This window comes from Akebia trifoliata, chromosome 4 (assembly GCF_017979445.1).
Source record: "Akebia trifoliata isolate Shusen 1 chromosome 4, ASM1797944v1, whole genome shotgun sequence".
Taxonomy (NCBI): domain Eukaryota; kingdom Viridiplantae; phylum Streptophyta; class Magnoliopsida; order Ranunculales; family Lardizabalaceae; genus Akebia; species Akebia trifoliata.
Window position 1 is genome coordinate 17,626,512 of NC_141378.1, and position 25,005 is coordinate 17,651,516.

At 35.7% G+C, this 25,005-nt stretch overlaps 3 protein-coding genes across 3 annotated transcripts; 2 read left to right on the forward strand and 1 right to left on the reverse strand.

Annotated features, from left to right (window-relative positions):
• Positions 1-248: 248 nt before the first annotated feature.
• On the reverse strand, positions 249-7,971 carry LOC147404238 (O-fucosyltransferase 10-like). Its single transcript, XM_086440112.1, has 10 exons — positions 7,257-7,971; positions 5,823-5,901; positions 5,545-5,612; positions 4,740-4,828; positions 4,370-4,567; positions 3,352-3,556; positions 3,092-3,259; positions 2,063-2,230; positions 1,799-1,986; positions 249-1,239 (listed from the first exon to the last, which is right to left on the reverse strand). Exons 1-10 carry the CDS (start codon positions 7,620-7,622, stop codon positions 1,026-1,028), a joined length of 1,743 nt encoding a protein of 580 aa, XP_086296238.1. The 5' UTR covers positions 7,623-7,971; the 3' UTR covers positions 249-1,025.
• Positions 7,972-16,610: 8,639 nt separating this feature from the next.
• Positions 16,611-18,304, forward strand: LOC147404239 (hydroquinone glucosyltransferase-like). Its single transcript, XM_086440113.1, has one exon. It carries the CDS (start codon positions 16,626-16,628, stop codon positions 18,099-18,101), a length of 1,476 nt encoding a protein of 491 aa, XP_086296239.1. The 5' UTR covers positions 16,611-16,625; the 3' UTR covers positions 18,102-18,304.
• A 3,442-nt stretch (positions 18,305-21,746) lies between these two features.
• On the forward strand, positions 21,747-23,412 carry LOC147404240 (anthocyanidin 3-O-glucosyltransferase 5-like). The gene has a single exon (XM_086437719.1). It carries the CDS (start codon positions 21,810-21,812, stop codon positions 23,235-23,237), a length of 1,428 nt encoding a protein of 475 aa, XP_086293845.1. The 5' UTR covers positions 21,747-21,809; the 3' UTR covers positions 23,238-23,412.
• Positions 23,413-25,005: the final 1,593 nt, after the last annotated feature.

Genomic DNA, 25,005 nt, shown 5'->3' on the forward strand with positions numbered 1-25,005 from the left:
TGATTCAGAGTTCCATGGTACCCAAAATCAATTGCTCTACTTACGTTGCTTTAATGAAATTGATTACATGTTGAATTTCAGAGCTTTATGCCATCTATATTGCTACACTTCATGACCTGACTACATCAACTTTCTCAAGGATTATAATCTCATTTCAAGGCAATATTTTAATCAGGAATTTTTTCTTTTGAGATGGTCTCGGCCAAAATAACGAGACAGTCAAAAATATTTTAAAACGATTCAAGACACTTGAAAATATTCTGAATCATTTTTGAACCAATCCAAATATTCCCAGGGTTCACAACTGAATCTGAATGTTCCATCGAAACATTCTGAAATAAAATAAGATACATCACACAACAGATCATCATAATTGTCATTTTCAAGTTGGGAGGGAGATCTTGATTTTGGGGTGGCGTCAACTCCCATTTTCTTGATCTTCCTGATTTAGAGGAAAACATGTTATCTCCCTTTTCTTTCACACTGTTGCCAAGTTACATAGCCCTACCATTCCTCCTAAGACCAATGAAGACATTAAACTTTCTGTAACTGAATTCCAAATGGAGTTCTTCACACCATCAAAGGTTCATAGCTCCAAGGGCAGAAAAACTAAAATATGGGTACTTCAGTTTTTGTCATTTTAAGGAAGAACATTTGAAGCATTGGTTTCTCGGGTCCAATAGAGGATTCACTCCGAAAAAACCCACTTTGACCAAGCTTAACTCATCAGCATGAAAGTGAATCGCCCTTGATCCAATGCACCATCAACACCATTTGACAAATATAAAGAAAAAGTCCTTGCATCGAAACAAACATTCACAAGGTCTGATGAACTTCCTCCCACTTGTCGAACTTTGTTAAACTGATTCTAGGGCCCAATCGCCCCAATCACCTCGGCTTGACAGGTTCCATGATAATGACAGTAAACGCGAGGACAGAAGAAACAATGAATGGATCTTAAATCACAATGGTTAACCAATTGTGACAGCCACACAAGTTAAGAGAAATCCTGAAGGTTGTGTTGTTTATATCACGGTTTCAAGTTGTTGGTCAAGTGCATGGACACTAAGGGTTGCTGCAATCGTTGAATTTGGTGATCTTCGAAGACAGCTGCATTCCTGAGATGGGTATGCATAGATGGAAGACCGTTTGCTGACCTTTCTAATTCTAGTCCTCATCTTTCCCTCACGATCACTTTCGACAAGCATCGCTTCCATCTGCTCTTTGAAAGCCTTCCAACTGTGTAAACCAAAGATGAAAGTTTAACAGATTTGAAAAACGAAAATATGCATACATATGTTGGTAGAAATTTGATGAGAGAGAGAGAGAGGGCCAATATAAAGATGAGCTGATATCATGGTTTTAAATCTCGCCCAAGACCAAGATTACTTGTCCGAGTCATCTCGGTATCATTCAGCAATGAGACAGATATAGATGGTGTCCCAACCTTCACACCCTCTCCCGAGATAAGCAAGATGACTTGGCAGATATTTCAAAATCTCATCCAAGTCAGCAAAACTCAGCAGAGTCAACCGGGATTTTGGTTAAAATAATTAAAATTTTTAGAATTTAAATATTTATTATATAAATAAAACATGATTTTATGACTAAACATCTTCTAATCTACCTTATTTTATTAAAAAAAAAATTATAATTATTTTCATTTATATATATATAAATAAATCATTGTAAATTGAGTTAAATGGGTTATCTCATCCAGGACGACTTGACTCGTCTGAGACAACTCGGTCTCTTCTATGGACGAGGCGAGATATCAAACTGAGTTTTGAAACCATGCCTGATATCGGTGTCCTGCAGTAGAAGAGCTAGCTTGCTTTTGTCAGGCTTGATGGTCTTGGCATGTCCATAAAGAAATCTCCTGTGACCCATTAGAAAATGTGGGAAGTTTCCGCCTTGGGTTGTCACGAAAACTTCACTAAACAAGCATACAGTGTAGTCCAAAGCAGCCAACCTCGAAGAATAACCCTATAAAACATATGGAGTTTAAAAAAACGAGAAACAAATTTACGTGTTCACGGGCAGACTTGGCAAAGTATAATACCTCAAAAGAAGCTAACTCCTCTGGAGTCGCGAGGGACTCCTTGGTCTGAAGAAGAGGAAACATCTCAAGTAGAGGAGCTAAAAACTTTTTCCCACGGTATATCTTTCCAGATGCAAGATAAATTGAAGTGTTGTTACCGAAACCCATTCCCCTAAGCATCATCCCCACCTATGCTGACAAAGAAAAAGATGTAAAAGAAAAAAAGGGTTAAAACCTATTATGATGGATGATAAGTTAATGGACAGATATGACATGAATGCAATGCAGTGCGATTGTATGAAAAACAATAGGCAGACCAAATTGCATCAACCCATCTTACTATTGGAAAGATTGGGGCCGTATCAAGTACGAGCATTCGTGGATAATACATGAGAAACTATCATCTCCTAAAGGCTTTTTCCAAGAGAAGATGAAATTTATCTTTTAGAAACTATCAAGTTTCTAGGATGGCAACAGCCACCCGGGCTTCGGTAAAAGAATAATAGGGGCTTTGAAAAAGGAACCCAATGGCCTGAATGCAATATCTCTAGCCATCAAAGGCTTAATATTTGAGGGGGGTGTGAATTCAGAGACACTTCAAGGGGGTGTGTTCTTTAAAGATTTCTTTTCTCATGTGGCAGACATTAGTGCATATGAAAACATAACATCTTGACTCCCTATTCTATAATTCTTTCATCTTTGTGTTTTGGATTTTCTTTTTGCTTTCGGATGGTCTACTCAACCTCCTCTTGTACTTTCCCCCAGGTATCATTTATGGGGTGGGTTTGTTGACTCAAGAAATGACACACAATTGTAACTATGTAAACGCTGCATCTCACAGTTGAAAATTATCCACAAGATATGTAGTATTGGGATTCACATAAAATCTCAACCGTTTGATGTTGTGCTTTCACGGTTGCAATTGTGGGTCATTTCTCAAGTCAATGGAACCCGGCCCTCATTTAAATTGCATACATTTATGGGGGAAAAAACTATCAAGTGTCTATCTCTCTTTTTTCCGAATAAGAGCTAAACGATTTACTCAGTTACCTCCAAGGGAGTCAGCGGGCATCTTCCTTTAATTCGATTTAGGTCAGGTCTATCTATACGGTCTTTACGTTTAAACTTGTCTCTCCACCCTTTTTCACGAGCAGAATCCATTTCTGACTTTTCAGTCTCCCCTCCATCATAGACACAGCATGAGAAGGCCACCATGTCCTACACATTGAAGAGAAATATATGAATCCTCACAAACCACACATTATAAATCCAAAACTTTGTCAGCATATCAAGGAGATGGGCATTGCTACCTCTTCGAAACGAAGGTGGACTGATATGTACTTTCCACCAGTCTTAGAGCTCTTGTCAACCATGCGGTTAATTAATTGCTTTGCAAGTGCTGCGATGGGAACTGAAAATCTCAATGCCTTATAGTTAGCCAGGCATCTAAGAAATTGGATATTGGGTGGAATTTGCATCGCCAATCTGTTTGCAAAAGGGGCTATCCGGATAACCCTGAAACAAGTGAAAACCAAGTCTAAATGGACCCGAGTAGATATCATACAAATTAAAATATGATCGTAAATAGATGCACACAAAGATAAGACTCCTAGAAGGAAATTAGCTGTTTGATCATCTAAAACAAACATCGCAATTGTACCCACATTTATATAAACGTGCTGAAAGTTCTCAAAGGTTTGTCCTTTTTTCTCTAGTTTTAGCAGATCATTGTATTTTCAACATAAATTTTATTATTTATTTTAAGGTTACTTTCATTTACTTTTTGCGCTTAGTCATTTAATTTGGCTCTTTAATGTTAGCAAAGTAGGAGAACGAACCCCTACGCAATTTGTAGAATCTTGGTACACAATTGTATTTCTAGATCCCCAAATTTTGTGAAGATTGTATCACATTTTCTTGATGTCTTAGGTTTGTAAATGTAATAATACAAACATGGGCATGGAGATCCCTTTGAAGAAAGGAAATACTTCCCTCAAATTACATTTGAGGTCTCCATCAGATGAACAGTTGAGATAGAAGGTGTTCCTAGGGATTCTCAAGAAAAACAGATCCCAAGGAAACCTATACTGATCCCTAGGAAAACAATTTTTTTCTCCCATCTCAACCATACATTTGGAGATCCTCAAATGACAATCCTTAGAGAAAATGGAAAATTATAAAGACTCCCATAAATTTATCATATAAATATATGCTAGCAAGTGTAAGGTAAAGTCTTTGTGTCTATAATCAAACAAAAGAAAGACATAAAGTTGAACATATGAAGAGATGATCTCATAGTGGAAGAGGAAGTAACAGTTCAAGGCATACCCTTCCTTGAGCAAGATAGGGTGAACTTCTTCAAGATAATAACTAACTGGCGCCCAACCTCTGACTCTGACGTTTGGTACATTACTGATGTTGTAATCGTATCTTTCCATCAAAATGTTGGGTAACTCTCTGACCACCGTCACATAACCCTCGAGTGTGGATATGAAATGGTTCTCATCATAAATATCTTCAAACCCACTACAAATTGCAACCAAAAAAAAAGTACAGAAATTACTAGAGGAAAAATCAATGATCTTGATCCTTAACGATTTCAATGAAGAGGCTGAACCTCTACCATGACTATAGAACTTTACCACTTAATAATTCATAGTTACAAGTTTATGTTCTATTTCAAAACATTGTTACTCACCTTGGGTCCTTCCAAACATTGTGGAAATTGAAGTGAGGGATGACAAGTATTGCATTTAAAAGCCCTGCAACAGCCACTGCATTGCAGATCTGCCAGCAGAAAATTTTACAAGTTTGAAGAACTAATTTCAATAACATATATAGAAAATCATTGTGGGCATCATGTTTGGTAATTGGCATACCTGAAAAGAAACTTTGGATCATGAAAATGTCAAGTTACTATTTTAGACACAATTATAGATTGCATTTCCAGGAATTTTTTGGTTCTCTCTCTCTCTCTCTCTTTTTGGTGGGGGGTGGGGTGGGTGATATTTGGAAAGAATAATGGTTTTCTGATGGTCCCCTCTGACACACACCCCCTGACGTGGCATGTGCTAGAACCATAGATTCCTTTCCTCGGGATACACAACCACACATATTTATGGGGATGTACAGTTTGCATCCTGAGGGAAACAAATCTATGGTTCTTGCTCATGCCACGTCAGGGAGCGTATGGGGGCATGTGTTAGAGGGGACGTCAGAAAATCACGACTCATTTGGAAATTCTATACAGTATAGTTCGTAAGATTTATAGAAAAGAAAATTCAACCTAACATATTGCAAAATTAACACCATCATACAAGACGTTCAGTTTTTTTTTAAAACCCAATTAGCCTTTTGATAACTCTTAAGATATATTTCTGAGATTATCTCAAATATTTGAGCTGTAACTTTAAAATGAGAAATCAATACTACTTTTCGAAGTTGTCTTGGATGTAATAATTCTTGCAACAAGGTGGAAATAAAGACAGAGAGAAATTACGTACCGACGAGCGCTGTTGATTGAGACCACCATTAGCCTCCACAATCAAATAACCACTAGGCTCAGGGGACCCTGAAAATTAATGTTAAACGTTAGTTTTCCATACGAAATCAATATGTTTTCTCATTCTTTTTTCAGCGCAAAAAATGATCTAAGTCGTTCACATTTCTTGATTTTTTTCTTCTTGGTGTTTGTAATTTTTAGGAAACTTGCTCAAGCTAAGACAATTTAGAGGCTTGTAAGGCTAAAACCACCTAAATTCATGGTAACAAGAGATTATACCTGAGTGTTTTCCAGAGGTAGTATTTGAACAAGGTTTCAGTTCTTTCAGCCTTTTATTTTGTCTCCACACTGCAGACAACTACAAGGGGATCATGCATACATATTAAAAAATATATATAAACCATCAAAATGCAATATAGCTTCTTCTATAACAAGAGACTGTTTCTTCCCAGATTACGTAGTAAAAGTCGCGATTAAAATCTTGGTCTCGAGGTATAACTCAATTGCTGAAAAAATGAGAAATGTTCACTGAGACATTACGAGACAAATTGAGACATATAAAAGACAAGCCTCCAATGTCTCAGCCAAGACATTAGGTGAAGAAACAAGATTTTGAACCAGGGTTATATGATAATGGATCAAATATAAGTAGAATACAGCTTAAAGATCATAGGAATCAGACTTCGAGTAATAGTCAAATCCAATAAACCAGAATCCTGAATTCCACATATCTCATAATGTATAAACAAGAACTATTTTGACAAAATCATAATTTCAAAGCTTAAGCCAATTTGTAGAAATCTCCACTACTATCCAGGAAGATTTACAAAAATTTCCATTTTCGAATTTCTCCAAATACAAACCCAATTATGAGACTTCTCTACTCATTTGTCTCCTCAAACCTCATTTAGGAACAGTTCAAATTCAAGCAATAAAACATCAAAATAGACAACTGTTTTTTCCAATGTCCCAATTCAGAACTCAACAAAAATTGATGAATTTCAACAAAAAACAAAAGCATTGAAAGAAACAGAACAACCCAATTTCACAATCGAACTCAAATTCAGGAACAATTGAGAAAAAATCAGCTAACCGCAACGGCAGATGCACTATCCGAATTTTCTTGTCCTATCTTTCAGATGCAGAACTGAAGAAAAAATCATGAATGTTGCAAAGCATTGAAAGAAACAGAACAACCAATTCATAATCAAACTCAAATTCAGGAACAATTGAGAAAAACTACTGTACAAAAAAACAAGAAAAATAGGTAAACCTCAATTGCAGATGCATCACCGACTCTTTTTTTTAACATATATATATATTTCCCAATCTTGCAAATGCAGAACCCAACAAAAATTCATGAATTTCGCCCCTCCCCCCGCGCCTCCCAAAAAAAAAAAATCAAAACAATAGCATTGAAAGAAACAGAAGAACCTAATTTCACAATCAAACTCAAATTCAGGAAAAATTAACAAATACCCAATGTACAAACCTCGCTAGCAGATGCATTACAGACTGATTTCTCTTTAAAAAAAAAACGAATTTACCCTCCATCTTTCAAATCCAGAACTCAACAAAAATTGATGAATTTCACCAAAAAAAAAAAAAAAAAAACAAGCATTGAAAAAAAAAAAAAAAAAAAACAGAACAACTCAATTTCACAATCAAACTCAACATTCAGGAAAAAGTTAACGAAAACTCAAATGCACAAACCTCAATTGCAGATGCATTATCAGACTGAATTTCAGGCCAGAGCTTATAAAAAATCTTGGGACTTTGGTAGACAGACCCAGGAATTGGATTCGGTCTTAAAATGAGGGAATAAGTTCCAACACAGATGATCAAACCAGGGATGTAAAGCAGTGGTAGAACTAAGAAAATTCGGAAATTTCGACGTGAGAGAATGCTGTAGAAGAAATTATCGCGATGAGACTTCGATCGAAGACGACGCCTGTAATATGGGCCTCTTGAGGGATGATGATTGCGAGGGGAGGAAGGAGAGCTGGAAGAACTACTTTCGCTACTGTAGCCGTTACAGGGATTGGGGAGGTGAAGTTTGTGGTGTGTTTTGTTTTTCATGGTTGGAGAGATAGTTTTTTGAGAGAGAGAGATTCTAAAAGGGATTGTTTGGCTGATAAAGGAACAGAGTGAGAGCTCTATCTGGCATTTCAGGAAAGTTGAAAGATGGGTTTTTGATTGTTATGGTTCTGAAATCTGAACAGAGTCTGTAGAGAGAGAGAAAGAGAGAGTTGCAGAAGAGAGAGGACCTACATTCATTCATTTAGAATGAAACTGAAGATTCGAAGGCTTCGGGCAGCAGAACAGGGAGAGATCCCAAGAAAGCAGGAGAGAGAGAGAGAGAGATTTAGCGGCGCAGGAAGCTCAGCTTGGGTGTGGCTTCCACTCGCCACTCGAAGCCATGGTTTCAAAAGAAAGCTGTTATTGCCACACTTTTACTTATAACACACCATACATATGTAGAACACAACTGCTTAATTTCAAGGGATTTTCCCCAAAACATGTCTTTTCATTTCATCACTTTTATGATCAACGAATTCGTTGATAAATTATCAACAAGAACATCCGCTAGTTTTTCATTAATAAATTCATAGATTATAAAAATGACGAATTCACTGTAAAAACATATTTTGGGACTTAAAATAAACAGTGTATCGAAATCAAAATTTCATCATATTCAACAGACGAAATTGAGATTCACCTTAATTTCAAAAAGATTGGTGTGTTATTAGTAAAAGTTGGTATGGTAATATAAACTTTCTTTTAAAACTAGTCTATCACATAAACACACGAGAACCGTGAACTACAATGTGACTCGTTCTTCATACTGACTCGTTGGATATATAAGACAACAAAATTAACTCGATTAATATTTAAGAAGAACGCATACCTCACAAGTTCACAAAATATCTTCTTCTTTTGTCATTTTTTTATTTGCAAAAATTGTCATCTTCTTCAAATCTAAGTTATGTGCTTTAAGAGCATTATATTTTGTTGTCTCGGTTAATATTTAAGAAGAATGCATACATCACAAGTTCACAAAAGATCTTTTTTTTGTCCTTTTTTTATTTGCCAAATTGTCATCTTCTTTAGATTTGCTTCTTTCCCGTATTATTGAAGTTAAATCAATCTAACTTATATTATTCAAAAACATGATATTTCAATGTCTTGTCTTGTCTTGTATGTCTCATTCATGAATGATATCAAGATGATTCGTCTGAGCCATCCCATTCTTGGACGATTTTTTAAATCATATTTAAGAAATTAACATCCATGAAACCTTCCAAAACAAAAATAAATTTTAGTAGAAATTGAATTGAATTGAAGATTCAACGAGTCAAACTTGGAAGTAAGTGAGAGTTACATAAATTTGACATCTCTGTCGAGATAAAATGTCATTTTCTTCTCCGTTCAATATGTGTTACCTCTAAATGAGTATAAATTTAAGAACAAGTTGAAATCGAAAAGTAGTCAATGAAATGTAATACTCTTGAATCAAAATTGATAAGATCTCCCTATATGATTTGTCTGGTTGAGAAAATAACCCTACAACCATATATCAACCAAAATCACAACAAAAATTGAGATCACGAGAATTGATTATGAAATTCCAGATAATGTTCTATGAAGATTAAATGAGAAAATAATCCATACATTTTGAAAATCCAGTACTTCACGACTCTTATGGACCTAATTCATTAAAATTTCACCCAATAAAATAAAAGAATTATAAATCTCTTAAATAATAGATAGGAATATCACAAATCGAACCATTGCGACACCCATCAAAGGGGTAGTTCCCCATTCATAAGTTACTGTACTATATTCTGAATTCAATGGTTTAATAAATCATCTACAATCGTGCGTTCGTTTTGGACCAAATCTAGAACTATCCTTAACGATTTGTGTAATCATGAATCTTATTGCATTGGTTGAGATCTATTACCTTTGTATACCATTCCGTTGTAAATAAAAGATCTAATCATAGATCCATTGTGGTCTTGAAATTAGAAATTATATAATAATGAAAACATCAACCCTGGTCGGCATCTTTATATTTGGTTTATAAGTAAGTTTTATCGAGTACGCCTTATATGCCGCTTTTGGACAACCCTCTCAACAACTAAGAGATCCGTTCGAGGAACTAGTTGAAGTACGAGTCGTCCAATATGTAAATGACATTTGTTTATTTGTAGTGCAAATGACTTTCCGTGTTAAGTTAAGCAGGACGGTTTCGTGATCACATCTCTTTGTGCGGTGGCATCCAAAATTGATCACCATTTTCTTTTATGACTTTCAAAAAAAATATTGAAAAAAGATATATGCACAATAAGATTTTAATTTTAAATTTGAGAGTTTGCTGGCCGTCCATTTTCAAAACTTTGGATTAACCACAAAAACATGATTTATTTTTTTAATTTTTTTAATCTAATCTATCTCGTGAAATCTAGAGGGTTGAGGTGTTATTTGGGTAAAAAGATAGTCCACGTGGGGCACACAAAATAATCTCAAAATCTCCCACACTTCCTTTTTTTGGTCGGGATCGATTGAATCACAAAAAATACAAAATCTCAATGGTTAAAATGCTTGATCCAACGATCAAAATGTGTCACTTTTTTGTAAGATAAATCTCAACCATTGGATTTCATATTTCAATGGGGTGACCATTGTTCTTAATGAGTAAGAGCCTTGAAGAAAATGCCAATTCATCACATTATTAGAGTAGAAATTTCGGAAGTATCACGTGCAATGCACGTGAAAGGTCGCTAATATAAATAGACCAAAAGAGTACCGTTGGCCTACACTCATCGTCAGCAGGTGCGTTGCCACAGATTCAACTATTTAAACTTTTTTCTTTTGACCGTAATGCCCTCCGTCTTCCCCGCCAAAATATATGATGTGCTGATTACTAAAATCCACGATCACCATTTCGGTTTAGTTAATTCCCTTTATTATCTTCTTTTATTACATATATGCCCTTGGCAATGATTTAAAAGAAAAATCCTTTCCTTACTAACGTAGCGAGGAAAAAGTCTTACTAAGTTTCATCCTCAGTAAAAAAAAAAAAAAAAATCTCGAGATGCATACAAAAAAAATCTTGAGATTTGTTATCAATCTCAAGGACATATTGAACCAAATCAATTCATTATATTCTTTTATTATTTATATTTAAAATTTAGATTATTATATTAATTAATTTTTATTTAACATTATAATCGTCATTGCGACTTGTATACTCGAATCATGTACACACAAACGAACTAAAGGGAATCAAGAAATGAACTATCTCTACCTACCCCTACACTAACTCGGCTCATTCTAAAGTGGCGAACCACGAACCCAAATTCCAACTGAGTGAACCGACGAACTAAATGATATAGTGAGAAAGTATTTAAATTATACTATATAGTTTGCAACATATAAAGTTTATTTAGATTTCTTATATTATATGAAATTTGATCGAATTGTTATTGGATCAAGTATGGATCTTAATATTGAAATCGATAGAATCCAATCCAAAAAGATTCTCCTCTTATGTTTATCGAATTGATTTCAAGTCCAATCTTTATCAGGTTGGTCCAAAATCAAATCAAATCCATTCCATCGACAATCCTAACCCTAATAAAGTTTAGCGAAATCGGAATAATAATAAAATTGACTTATTATAAATAAGAATTGAACCAAAAAAAAAAAAATCCAATTTTTGATATATGAAGTTTATTTACATTTTGCAAATCAAATTCGGTTCGATTCCAATTCAAACATGATTCAATTCTTATTTGATCTCAAATCAAGCTCAATCCGACCCGGATCCGATTACAAAAACTGGAATAAGGGTAAAATAGTCTTACAAATAAAAAAAACCAAACAAAACATCCAATTTCCGAAATATGCGCCTCAAACGCCTCGGGATTGAGTAGGGGACGAAGGTATAAAGTTAGGTGGTGGGCCCCACTTGTGAGCTTTTTTTAAATCCGAAAAAAAAAAAAAAAAAAGCTTTAAATATCTCACTAATGAAAACAGAGCAATGCTCTGCTTGCACGATGATAGAAGGGGCCTACCATCTAGTAAAAGCAGTTAAGGTTGACCATTAAAAGGCCGTAAGAGTCAAAAGTATCACCGTTATGACAGTAATGTGGTGGAACCCGTACATTACCGCCATGAATGGGTCCTACGCTATGTTCCAAACAACGTGCTCCAAGCCTAAAAGCCTTCAACCATGGCTTTAAAACAACTCGAGCCAAGTCGAATCAACTTTGTAGGGCCAACTCCAAATCAAATCGGCCTAAGTCGGTCTGTTTAGCAAAATAAGAACCGAAAAATGAAATAATCAATCATCCACCACCTTCTTTTATGCTGCAATTCATAATAATATTTTATTTTATTATTTATTTTATTAGGAATTCGATTTTATACCAATCTTGAATCAATAATTGAATCAAATTGATCAGTTCTACATTTTCCTAACCTAATTGAATTGAATTGAAACGAAACTTGTTCAAAATCGAACTAAAACAACTCAAATTTATCAATTTGAACCAAATCAAGTTGCACCCCTAAACTTGATTAGATTTCAAAGTGACTTGATGACAAAATTAAGACAGTGTTTGATAGCGATTTTCAACCTGTTTTTTTTTCTTTTTTTTTCTTTTTAGCTTTTGCGGCTTTAAAATGCTTTTCAAAAGGTGATTGACGTTTGATAATGAAAAGCGCAAATACGAAAAAAGGCTAAAGGGTGCTTGTTCTAAGTGTGTTTGCGGGAGAAGCTAACACCTTAAAAATGGTTGACTTGAAATGACACTCAATGTTTTCTACAATTATAATTTATATCATAATTTCATTTAATCCTCTTCTTTGTCAACAGAACCCTACACAACCCTTACCTTCAACCCAACAACCATTGTCACCATTTTCATTGTCGTTGCGTGCTCCAATCGATGAAAAACACTAGTACAAACTCAGATCAGCACTGTATATTGACTTGAACTCAGATCTGCTCCATAAGTAAGTAAAATTCCTTTTTTTTATTTTTTTAATTCAATTTTGATGTAAGCTTTGTTAAATATATTGTTTTATGAAGAATTCAACATGAATAACTTGTTTAGATTTTGTACTCAATGTATTTGAAAGATAGATTAGTATTCTTTTCCAAATGATTTGGGCAAACCATAATTGTTAGTAATTTTTAATTTGGATTTTGTGGGTTTACAATTTTTATTTTTATTTTTTATTTTATGAAATCTAGAATTTGTTAGTCATTTTAATTTAATAGATGAATAAATCAAAATTTTCTAAAATTTGGTGCATTATCAATATTAAGGGTATTATGATCATTTTATCGAAATACAATAGAATCCAGCAACAGTTTCAAATAATAATTATCAAATTTTAGTAAATATTACAATACTTTTTACAATATTCTATCAAACAAAATTTTTAGTGTTCTAACTTTTTACAATTATTTTTAATTGTAAAATTTGACATAAAAAATTGACAGCGTTATCAAACATAACCTAAATTATTAGATGGAACCAACTTATCGAGTCAACTCAAAAAATTGATCTAATCAACCTAAAAAAGCATCGAATTATATGAAAAACTCAATTAATTATTGATCTTTAATTAAGAAATTTATATAATTTTTTTTTGAATAAAATGACAATCAACTTTAAATATGTTTTGTTCTCTCGTAGAAAATTAGGTTCTAGACCATATTCACGATCGCTCACTTATTACATATCAAATCCTTGATCCATGTCTCTGGTGTTTGGATTTCCGGGTCTAATATGATCCATCGAAGTATCTAGATCATGAGTTGTTAGGGGACACAAAGTGGGAGCCGCAGTCAAGATTGAACAATCAATTGTTTGTCATTTTGATTGGATACAGCTTCTGCTTTCTCTCTTACAAACTTCAATTAATGTCGGTGGTTAGAGAAGTTTGTCCAACATAGAGGGATTGTTTGGTTGTAGATATATCTTTATCACTGTCTAGACTCAAGAGTCAAGATTACACTCTCATATCCAGGGCTGGCTCTTATGATAGTAGTAGTCTAACTAAAATAGAATGACCATTAAAAAGGAATCAAGAATCAGGATTTTCAATTTCAATTGAATGGGTATCCATGGACTGGATCACAATGGCAAACAATAAACACCAATACCTACTATGATTATGGTGTATCTAGAATATAGTTATCCCAGCAACCAAACAGACCAGAACAATCATAGGTTGGTGAGAGTGACACAAGTAATGATGGTTTAATGCCCCTTTACATTGCCACCAACCTTCCATCAACCCCAACCTTTTTCACCCAAGTTGGTGACTCGATAATTAATTAACTAATGTAGGCTTAACCATGGTTTTGAAACTCGGTCGTGTCCGATTTGACTCGAGTGAGTCGTAACAAAATGCGCCAATCGAGTTTTACCTCTGGCGACCAATTCAAACTCGGCTTTTTCTATGGAAACTAGGCCATTTAATTGCAGTATAAGTGTTGAATAGATTTGAACCATGTTGGAAGGGTTTGAGTCAGTGGATCCAAACTAATCGGCTGGTTCAAACCGATTTGAAGGGTGCCGATCCAATCCTAAAATTCAGTTCTTAAAATCATGGTTGCAACTCTATGGTGGAAAAGCCATCTCATTCTCTCTACAAGAAATGCGCCTTGTCAATGGGCTGATTTTGGGCCTAGCCTGCCCCACCATGGAATGGGTTTGACCATAACATGGGCCTTTATAGAAACATGGGCCAATAAGGTACAGACTTACGCTTGCTTCTAAACATAAATTGGGCCAGATTTTATAGGTCCATTGTTCGTGAAGACCAGGCTTGAGGTTAAAGGTATAGTACCATATGCTAGAGTTCAAACCATTTGGTCATAAAAATAATCTAAACCAACCCAGTTGGCTCAATGGAAATTTTGGACCGATAAGCTGTTCATCTCCGTAGGTCATGAGTTCGATACCCATTATGGGCATGAATTCCTCAGGGGCCACCCAGGAGGGTGCTCCCTCACTTACCTGGTGTGTGTCATGTACATGCATTGCATGTGCCCTGAGACTAGTCCTTGGACAAGACCATGGTCTATGAAATGGGCAAAGCCCAAATACGGGCCCAGTCTGATGTTTACAGGGATACCCCCGGTAATAATAATAATAATAATAAAATCTAAACCTCCATAAGCATTTAGGTGAAATAGGTAAAAGGTTCATATGAGAATGCAAATCTTTGAATTTGAAGATAAAAATTCCTAAAATTTTGCAACCCTGTTTTAATGTTATATATGGCTGATAGTGCTTGTTGGGCAAGGGCCAGTTCTAACCCTCGATGGATCGGATTTGGATAGCATATCAAGACCCATTTAATTCTTCGTATGGGTTGGGCCAGAGATATTAAATTAAAGGGATTGGCTTGGGCTTGAGTTATATCAATTGGGTGGCCGGGTCCACTCTCTCTCTCTCTCTCTCCCCTTCCTTCAATTCCTTCCTTGAGACGATAGGAATCGAATAGAGCCAAGTTGACAATTGAAGCATCTAATAATGCCAATGCCCCCACATGTGAAGTTCTTTTATTCTTTCTTCACTTACAGCCAACCAAATCTTTAGTCCCATCCATAGTTTCTCAAAGAATCGGGATAATTTGACTACCCCACGTGGCATACTAAATCGACTCCCCTTGACGTGATATGTGTTAGAAGAGTAGATCTGTACTCCTTGGGTACACAATTGCATTTTTATGGAGATGTGCAGTTGTGAATCTCGAAGACTACATATCTACGGTTCTCATACATGTCGCGTCAAGAAAATCAATTGGTATGCCACGTGGGGTGATCAGATTATCACAACTCTTTCTCAAATTGATATCCTAATATAAGGTTATCTTTCTAAATACCCCCAATTTTTTTAGGGTAAGTTAACAATAATGGTCGCTTCAACATAAATTTTAAAGTAACCAAAACTTCTTTTTTCAAACTCTTTTATGAATCATTTACAATTAGTGTAGCAAAGGACGAGCGGAGAATGAAATATTCATAATTTTGAAGATTTAGATGTAACTTATAATTTATTCTGATGACGAATGACAAATAAAGAGTGATTTACTCATAATTTAGAGCTTGCTAACTTTTAATGAGTCGAGCTCTTTAATACTTGAAACGCATAGATAATAATGAAACATATACTCAATATGAAATTACGTCTAGATCTCTAAATCTACAAATATGATATTCCTCATCTGTTAATCATTGGAATAAATTGAAAGTGTGTATATTGTGTATCGTTCATCAGTTACCGTTACAAATCATTAGAATAGATGATAATCATCATTGAAAAGCTCATTCAAATTATTATATATTATAAATAAATCTATTTTTAATGATATTAATCAAATGAAAAAAGTGTATTTTAGATACTTTAAAATTTTTCAAAAATTAGAGGATATTTATCACTTTGTTAGGATCCATTAAGTAATTTTCTCATAAATAAGACCGACACTAAGGATCATGCAGATAATTATTCTTATTCTTACTTCATTATTTTTGAACTTATTCTCATTCAAACAATAGAACCTTTTGTCCTCTCTCAAATGACTCAATGATGGGGACAAGTTCAGGAATCGTAGATCTGTGTGTCTCGGGATACACTATTTTATGGGAAAGTGCATTCATGTATCCCAAGGCGTTCAAATCTACTGTACCCAAACTTGTATTGTCACGAAGTCATTTGAGTATGTCTCTTGGTCAGTCATTTTATCATGACTCCAATGAAGAATCATGATAATCTAATTAGCCCATATGGCACACTCAATGGACTCTCTTGCTATGATAAATCGTAAATATGCACGTCTCGAGATACACAATTCCATCGGGATACTCATTTTTATATGGAGGTGTAGTTTTATACAACAAGGTGTATGTATAAATCTCCAGGTTCCCGATCCTGTCACATCAGGAGAGTTGATTGAGTGTGCCAAGTGGGCTAATCAGATTATCATGATTCATCTATAAATAGAACTTAGACTCAAATAGGCGATGCAAATAAAGCATAAAAACATATCTACACCATGAAACTGCACGTAACAATTTTCCCTTGCCCCGGAATTGGCCACGTCATCCCCCATCTCGAGCTTGCTAAGCGCCTAGTCACCCTTCATGACTGCCACGTCACCTTCCTCATCCTCAATACTGAAGCTTCAGCTGTCCAAACCAAACTCCTTCACTCCATGACCATCCCCAATGGTCTCCAAATTGTTGACCTTCCCCCAGTAAACATTTCTGACCTTGTCAAAGAAGACACAAAACCCGAAACTCGTATCTCGATAATTATGAGAGAATCTCTCCCCATCATCGAATCGGTTATTGCTAACTCAACTCGGCCAACTGTCCTAGTTACCGACCTCTTTGGGACGGATGCCTTCGACATTGCCGAGAAGCTATCAATCCCAAAGTACATTTTCTTCACTTCTCCAGCGAAACTGCTCTTGTTCATGATGTACTTGCCGACCCTTGATCGACAGATCGATGGAGAGTATGTTGATCTCGAGGAACCGCTTCAAATCCCAGGTTGCAACGAAATACGAGTGGATGACCTGATTGACCCAGTTCGGAATCGGAAAGCTGATGGATACAAGTGTTTGTTACACCAGGCAAGTAGGTTCCCTATGGCCGATGGAATTCTGGTTAACACGTGTCAAGATTTTGAACCCAAATCACTTAAAGCCTTGGAGGAAGACCCAATACTACGGCAGATACCTACTCCACGTGTCCATGCAGTGGGTCCACTTATAAGATCAGATAAACAAGAACTTGTAAAATCCGAAAGCGAGTTGATGACGTGGCTAGACATGCAACCACGTGAGTCGGTACTTTTTGTCTCGTTTGGGAGTGGTGGGACCATGTCACTAAACCAGGTCACTGAGTTGGCGTTTGGGTTGGAGTTGAGTCAGCAACGATTCATTTGGGTGATTAGAAGACCTGAAGAAGCTCGGTCATCAGGGGCTTTTTTCAACGTTGGAAGTCAACACAATGATCCCTCTGATTACTTGCCTGATGGGTTTCTAAGTAGGATCAAAGGTGTAGGTTTAGTAGTCCCAACGTGGGCTCCACAAATAGATATACTGAGCCACGTGTCAACAGGTGGGTTTCTATACCACTGTGGGTGGAACTCGACGTTGGAAAGCATCGTCCACGGTGTTCCCATGATAGCGTGGCCTTTATTCGCGGAGCAAAGGATGAATGCGGTGATGGTGACAGAAGAACATGGGGTGGCGGTGAGGGTAAAGTTTGATAGAGAGAAGGGAGTGGTTGGACGAGAAGAGATTGAGAGATTGGTGAGATTGGTGATGGAGAGTGAAGAAGGGAAGGGTATGAGAGATAGGGTTAAGGAGATGAGAGATAGTGGGTTGAGAGCTTTAGAGGAAGGTGAGTCCTCTTATAATTCTCTCTCACATGTGGTTGAAGAATGGAAGCGTAGGATTGAGGATATAACTTGGATGGGAAATATAGAGGAAGATGGAACCTCTCTTGGGTTTGATATATAGTTTTCTACGAAAGGATACAACATGAAGAGAGTTTTCCTTCTCTTTTTTTTTTTTTTCTAATCAAGCAAAGATGTTTTATGAAAAAAGAAATAAAGAAATGTTGTACCTAAATGCCTTTCTAGCTTCGAAATGAAGCTCCAATTTCCTAATATATGAGAATAACACTATTGAGCTTGGCTAATTTATACTTTAATTCCTTATCATCCATCAATTGAACACGTGTAAGTGCCTGCTTTTAATAGCTTAACAAGTGAGTTTGATTTAAAATCAAAACATTTTTCTCATGAATCGTGAATGCTTTTTTCCATCTCTTTGTATGCTTCATTCACATAATCATAGATCCATTGCTTCGAGATACACAAGGATAAATATTTATAAATTTTTATGGTTCTATAAAGGGAGTATATAAAAAACTTATAAAAAAGAGCGTTAAATTATCACGATTCGAAAAGAGTCGTACGAAAAAGAACTTACAAAGCTCTCTACGTAATTTTATACAGTTCTGTGAAGGGATCATGCACCACATTGAGTGTTCACCTAAGGAGTGCCTTTTTGCTCACAACGTAACAATCGTTTGACATGTGGCGCAAATGACATCAGTAATAGAGATAAAATTTCTCTCTCCTACCCTTGCATCCTCTGTCAACAAATTTCAATCTTAAGATTTAAAATCTTAAAATGAGTCATTGAGATCACATGGATTATCACATTATCAATTTACATCACAACCTTCTAGATTTTATGAAACAACTCATATTTAAAAAAATTTATATATATATATATATATATATATATATATATATATATATATGGGTCCCGTTCGGCACCCTAAGTTTTACCACACACTTTAACAAACGCGTTTTGTCTTACCTGGGTTAGAAGTTTCGGAATGAGCTGATTTTTGGTGAGGATGATCTCTATGGTGAGGAGATCATCCTCACCAAAAATCAGCTCATTCCAAAACTTCTAACCCCATCAAAATTGATTTACAAAAAATTGACGGTCCACGATTTTTCAACGTGTAAACATGGGGCTAAACATTTCGGAATTGGCTGATTTTTGGGGAGGATGATCTTCTAATCATAGAGATCATCCTCACCAAAAATCAGCTCATTCCAAAACTTCTAACCCATGTAGGACAAAAAACGTTTGTTAAAGTGTGTGGTAAAACTTAGGGTGCTGAACATTTCCCTATATATATATCGAGCTTGATCCAAGGAATTTAAAATGGACGACTATTTAGTACCCAAAGTTAAAATTAAAATTCAACGGTGAAAAATAAAATAATTTTTTAAAGTTCTTAGAATTAAGTCCTCTACAACCTTGTGGCATCGGATTATGTTTTGAATACCAAAAGGTGATCCAATTAGAAATTTATATTTTCCACCGTTGGTAGGAAAGAGAAATTTTCTCTTATTGTTGATATCATTTGCACCACATGTCAAATGCCTATTGGATTGTGAGCTAAAAAACACTCAAAAGTGTTCACTTAAGGATTGTTTTTTTGTTCACAGTCCAACCACCATTTGACATGTGGCGTAAATGACATCAACAATAAGAAATGAAACTTCCCACTCCTTTCCATAGAAGAAAATGAAAATTTCCTTATTAGATCACCTTGTGGCACTTAAAAACATGATCCAATGCCACAAGGTTGAACAGGACGAAATTCTATGAATTTAAAAAAAAAAAAATTGATTTTTCACCATTGAATTTTAATTTTAAGTTTAGGTACTCGGTAGCCGTCCATTTTCAATTCCATGGAAAAAATTCGAAAAGTTTTTTTTTTAATATGAGTTTTTTCATAAAATCTAAAAGGTTGTGGTGTTAGATTAAGAATTTGATAATCCATGTGGTCTCAATGATCCATTTTAAGATTTTAAATTTTAAAATTGAAATTTGTTGGCATAGCACATGTAGGTAGGAGAGAGAAATTTTCTCTCTATTGTTGATGTCATTTGTTCTTCATGTCAAACGATTGTTGAGCTGTGACATCAGCAATCATTTAATATGAAGCGCAAATGACATCAGCAATAAGAGAGGAGATTTTTCTCATGCTCACGATGGAAAATGAAAATTTTCTAATTAGATCACCTTGTGACATTCAAAAACGTGATCCGATGCAACAAGGTTGTAGAGGACAAAATTCTACGTATTATAATTATTTTTTTTTTAATTATTTTTCATTGTTGAACTTTAATTTTAAGTTTGGGTATTCAATAAGTATCCATTTTCAATTCCATGGATCAAATTCGAAAAACTTTTTTTTTTTTTTTTTTAATTTTTAGAATATGAGTTTTTTCATAAAACTTAAATAGTTGTAGTGTTAGATTATGAATGTGATGATCCATGTGGTCTCAAATATCAATGACTCATTTTAAGATATTAAATCTTAAAATTGAAATTTGTGGGCAAAGGAGGTGTGGGGAGAAAATTTTCTTTATTACTAATGTCATTTGTACCACATGTCAAATGATTGTTGGACTTTGACCAAATTTGCTCACCCCCCTTTGAGCTAAAAATCATTTTTACATGGCCCTTCGAGCATTGTTATTCTTAGACCCTAATGGTAACTAATTAATTGGGTGGTTTTTTAAGATTGAGGATCTCCATCAACATGACATTTGAGATTTGAGGAAAAATTCTCAGAGATTTTCCCTGTTATACTCATTTTCTTAGGGATACATTTCTCTTGAGAATCCCTGACATCACAACGTTCAATGTTGATGAAGTAGGTTGGAATTTTCCAATTAATTGATCCAAATTGCCTAATAAGGACTTCAATAATCCATCCTTTCGTTTTGTTTGAATCATACAAATTTTCTTTTGGAGATTGGTATTGACATTCTAGTGATTAGAAAAAACTTTTCTTCAAAAGTACTTCAATTTTCAACCGTTGTTCAAAAGAGGCGGCTCGTGTTTTATGCCCAATAATATCAACTCCCACACGTGAAGCCCTTTTTATTCTTGGACTTTTCTGAGCCTCATCTCACTGTTTGAGACTCTCCATCAAGCAGACGGTTGAGATAAGAGAATAATTAAAATTTTCTTTGACTAACCTTACTAAGTAAGAACCTCTCCTTAACTAAGAGTCCTTGCGCTCACCTCGTCACATTAAAAAGAAAAAATAAATGCTGAAATGATGAAAAAGTATTTACTGCGATTCTCACAAATCGGACGTGGGATGTGCACATAACCATAAATGTATTTTCTCATGATACAAGTAAAAATTATCTATAATTATGAATGCATGTTCACATCAAAAATGTGAGAATCACTGTAAATCTAATGTTACTCGAACATAATTCCATTAAAAATCATGATCCGATGTTTTAAGGTTGAAGGGGATAAAAGTATATGAACTTTTAAAAAAAATATATTTATTTTTTACTGTTTAATTTTAATTTTAAATTTAGAGTTAACTGAAAGTTCGATAACTAATTCATTTTCAAAACCTTGGATCAAACTCAAAAGAAATCAAAAATCTTTTTTTGATTCTAAGTTTTTCAATGAAATCTGGAGGCCTGTGCTAGATTGTTAATGTGGTAATCCATTTGATCAAAATGACCCTTAGTAAGTTTAAATCTTTGCTAAGTTAGTAAGGTTTAAAAGTTTCTCTTAATTATTGTTCCTCCATTGTCTCTATCGCTCTACATAAATAGAACATCATGTGCGCATAAGAAGAAGAAGAAAAACCCTATCAACACAATGAACTTACACGTGGCAATACTTCCTAGCTCCGGATTGGGCCACGTCATCCCCCACCTCGAGCTCGCTAAGCGTCTAGTCACTTTTCATAACTGCCACGTCAGCTTCTTCGTCCTCAATACTGAAGCTTCAACTTCGACAATCAAAACCCAGCTCCTCCGTTCAACAACCATTCCTGATGGTCTCGACATCGTTGACCTCCCTCAAGTCAACATCTCCAACCTCGTCAAAGAAGACACCCAAGTCCAAACTCGAATCTCTATAATTATCAGAGAATCTCTCCCCAATATAGAATCGGTGATAGTTAAGTCGGCTCGGCCAACGATCCTAGTTGCCGATTTCTTCGCGACCGATGCCTTCGACATAGCTGACAAGCTATCTATCCCAAAGTACATATTCTTCACTTCGTCGGCTTCTGCTCTCGCGTTCATGATGTACTTGCCAACACTCGATAGAGAGATCGATGGCGAGTTTGTTGATCTCGAGGAACCAATTCAAGTTCCGGGTTGTAACCCGATTCGAGTTGATGATCTGGTTGACCCAGTTAGGAATCGGAAGAATGAAGCCTACAAGTGGTTCTTACACCATGCAAGCAGGTTCCCTATGGCCGATGGGATTCTAGTTAACACGCATGAAGATTTTGAGCCCAAATCACTTAAAGCCTTGAATGAAGATCCAATCCTACGGCAGATACCTACACCGCGTGTCCATCCAGTGGGCCCAATTCTAAGGTCAGATAAACAAGAACTTGTGAAATCTGAAAGCTATTTGATGACGTGGCTAGACATGCAGCCGTGTGATTCAGTACTTTTTGTCTCGTTTGGGAGTGGTGGGACCATGTCACTCAACCAGGTTACTGAGTTGGCGTTTGGGTTGGAACTGAGTCAGCAACGCTTCATCTGGGTAGTTAGGAGACCTGAAGAAGCCAAGTCATCAGGGACATTTTTCAACGTTGGAAGTGAAGACAATGATCCATCTGATTACCTTCCTGATGGGTTTCTAAGTAGGATCAAAGGTGTAGGTTTAGTAGTCCCAACGTGGTCCCCACAAACAGATATACTGAGCCACGTGTCAACAGGTGGGTTTCTATCACACTGTGGGTGGAACTCGACGTTGGAAAGCATCGTCCACGGTGTTCCCATGGTAGCGTGGCCCCTATTTGCTGAGCAAAAGATGAATTCGGTGATGGTGACAGAGGAACTTGGGGTGGCGGTGAGGGTTAAGGTTGATAGAGAGAAAGGAGTGGTTGGACGAGAGGAGATTGAAAGAGTGGTGAGATTGGTGATGGAGGGTGAAGAAGGAAAGGGTTTGAGAGAGAGAATTAAGGAGTTTAAAGAGAGTGGGTTGAGAACTTTAGAGGAAGCTGAGTCATTTAATAATTCACTCTCACATGTGGTTGAAGAATGGAAATGTAGTGTTGAGGATTAGTTGATGTAGGGGAAGATGGCACCTCTCTAGGGATTAATATAGTTTTCCTTAGTTGTGGAGACCCAAACATTAAAAGTCGTACATTTTAAATTTGCAAACTTTTGTTTTTTGATATAATTGTGTAACACATTCATGGAATGTTTGAATGTTTTTTGTTTTTTTTTTTCTAATCAATAAAAGACTTCCATTTTAAAGAGAAAAAGAAAATAATAGATTTTGTACACGACCAAGATGAAAATGAAAATGGGCATAACCTCTAAGATACAATTCTAAGTAGTATACTCAATTCTAGTGTGAATATAATCATGATATTTGAGTAATGATTAAATGGCTCCCCCATGTGGCATACTCAATCGACTCCCCCGACGTGACATGTGCTAGATTCGTAGATCTATACTCCTCAGGATACATATATGGACATCTCCATAAATATGTGCACTTATGTATCTTGGAGAGTATAGATCTACTTATCTACACATGTCATGTCAGGGGAATCAATTGAGGTCATTTTATCCCAACTCTTGATATATACATGGTGAAGCATCCATTTTTCCTAGAACTTATGAGCTTATATCCATATTTTGTGAAGGGGGGCATTTATCAGAGATTACATGATTTTGTCTAATGTTAGGCTATTAAATTGACCTAACACAATGATTTAAATGAACAATTCAAATTATTATTTTTCTGCCAGCCAAGTGTCCGGGCCAGCTTGCGCGCATGAACAATTAAAATTGATCTTCGTTATTAGTTCAAATTTTCATAGTTAATTAAGAATGTCAAAGTGATTTAAAATTTTGGGAAGATGGTCTCTGAGTGAATTGTCCACTCTTGGGTCGAATCAACTCAACAAGTTAGGGATCAAGTCATCTCAGAATCCAATCGTGCTAGTCTAGTCAACTCAACAAGTTCTAAAATTATAATCATTAATTAACCAAATGAGACAAGAAATATTTGGGAATAGAAAAAAAAAGTATTATAAGGTAAAAATTAAAAACAACATGGTCAACATATTTACCTGCTGCCCATAAAAACAACTTATAGTACAAATGGAAAGTTACCTAAACGAGGCATGTTGAAGATTAACAACACCTCAAAAGTTACAAAAAAGAGCCCAAAAATTCTAACATATTTGGCAACCACATATATATATATATATATAGGGGGGCGTTCAAGGGCCAAAAAGTTTGCTAAAAAGTTGGCCCTTGAACGCCCCCCATATATATATATATAGGGAAATGTTCAACACCCTAAGTTTTACCCTACACTTTAACAAACGTGTTTTGTCCTACATGGGTTAGAAGTTTTGGAATGGGCTGATTTTTGGTGAGGATGATCTATATGATTAGAAGATCATCCTCACCAAAAATCAGCCCATTCTGAAATTTTTAACCCCATGTTTACAAGTTGAAAAATTGTGGACCATCCACTTTTTTTGTAAACCATTTTTGATGGGGTTAGAAGTTTTGGAATGAACTGATTTTTGGTGAAGATGATCTCCTCACCATAGAGATCACCCTCACCAAAAATCAGCCCATTCCAAAACTTCTAACCCATGTAGGACAAAACACGTTTGTTAAAGTGTAGGGTAAAGCTTAGGGTGGGGAACAGGACCCATATATATATGGAAAATGCTCAGCAACAAACATTTTGGCAAAACATTTTTCAAAACATGGGTTAGAGGTTTTGGAATGGGCTGATTTTTGGTGAGGATGATCTCTACGGTGATGAGATCATCCTCACCAAAAATCAGCCCATTCCAAAACTT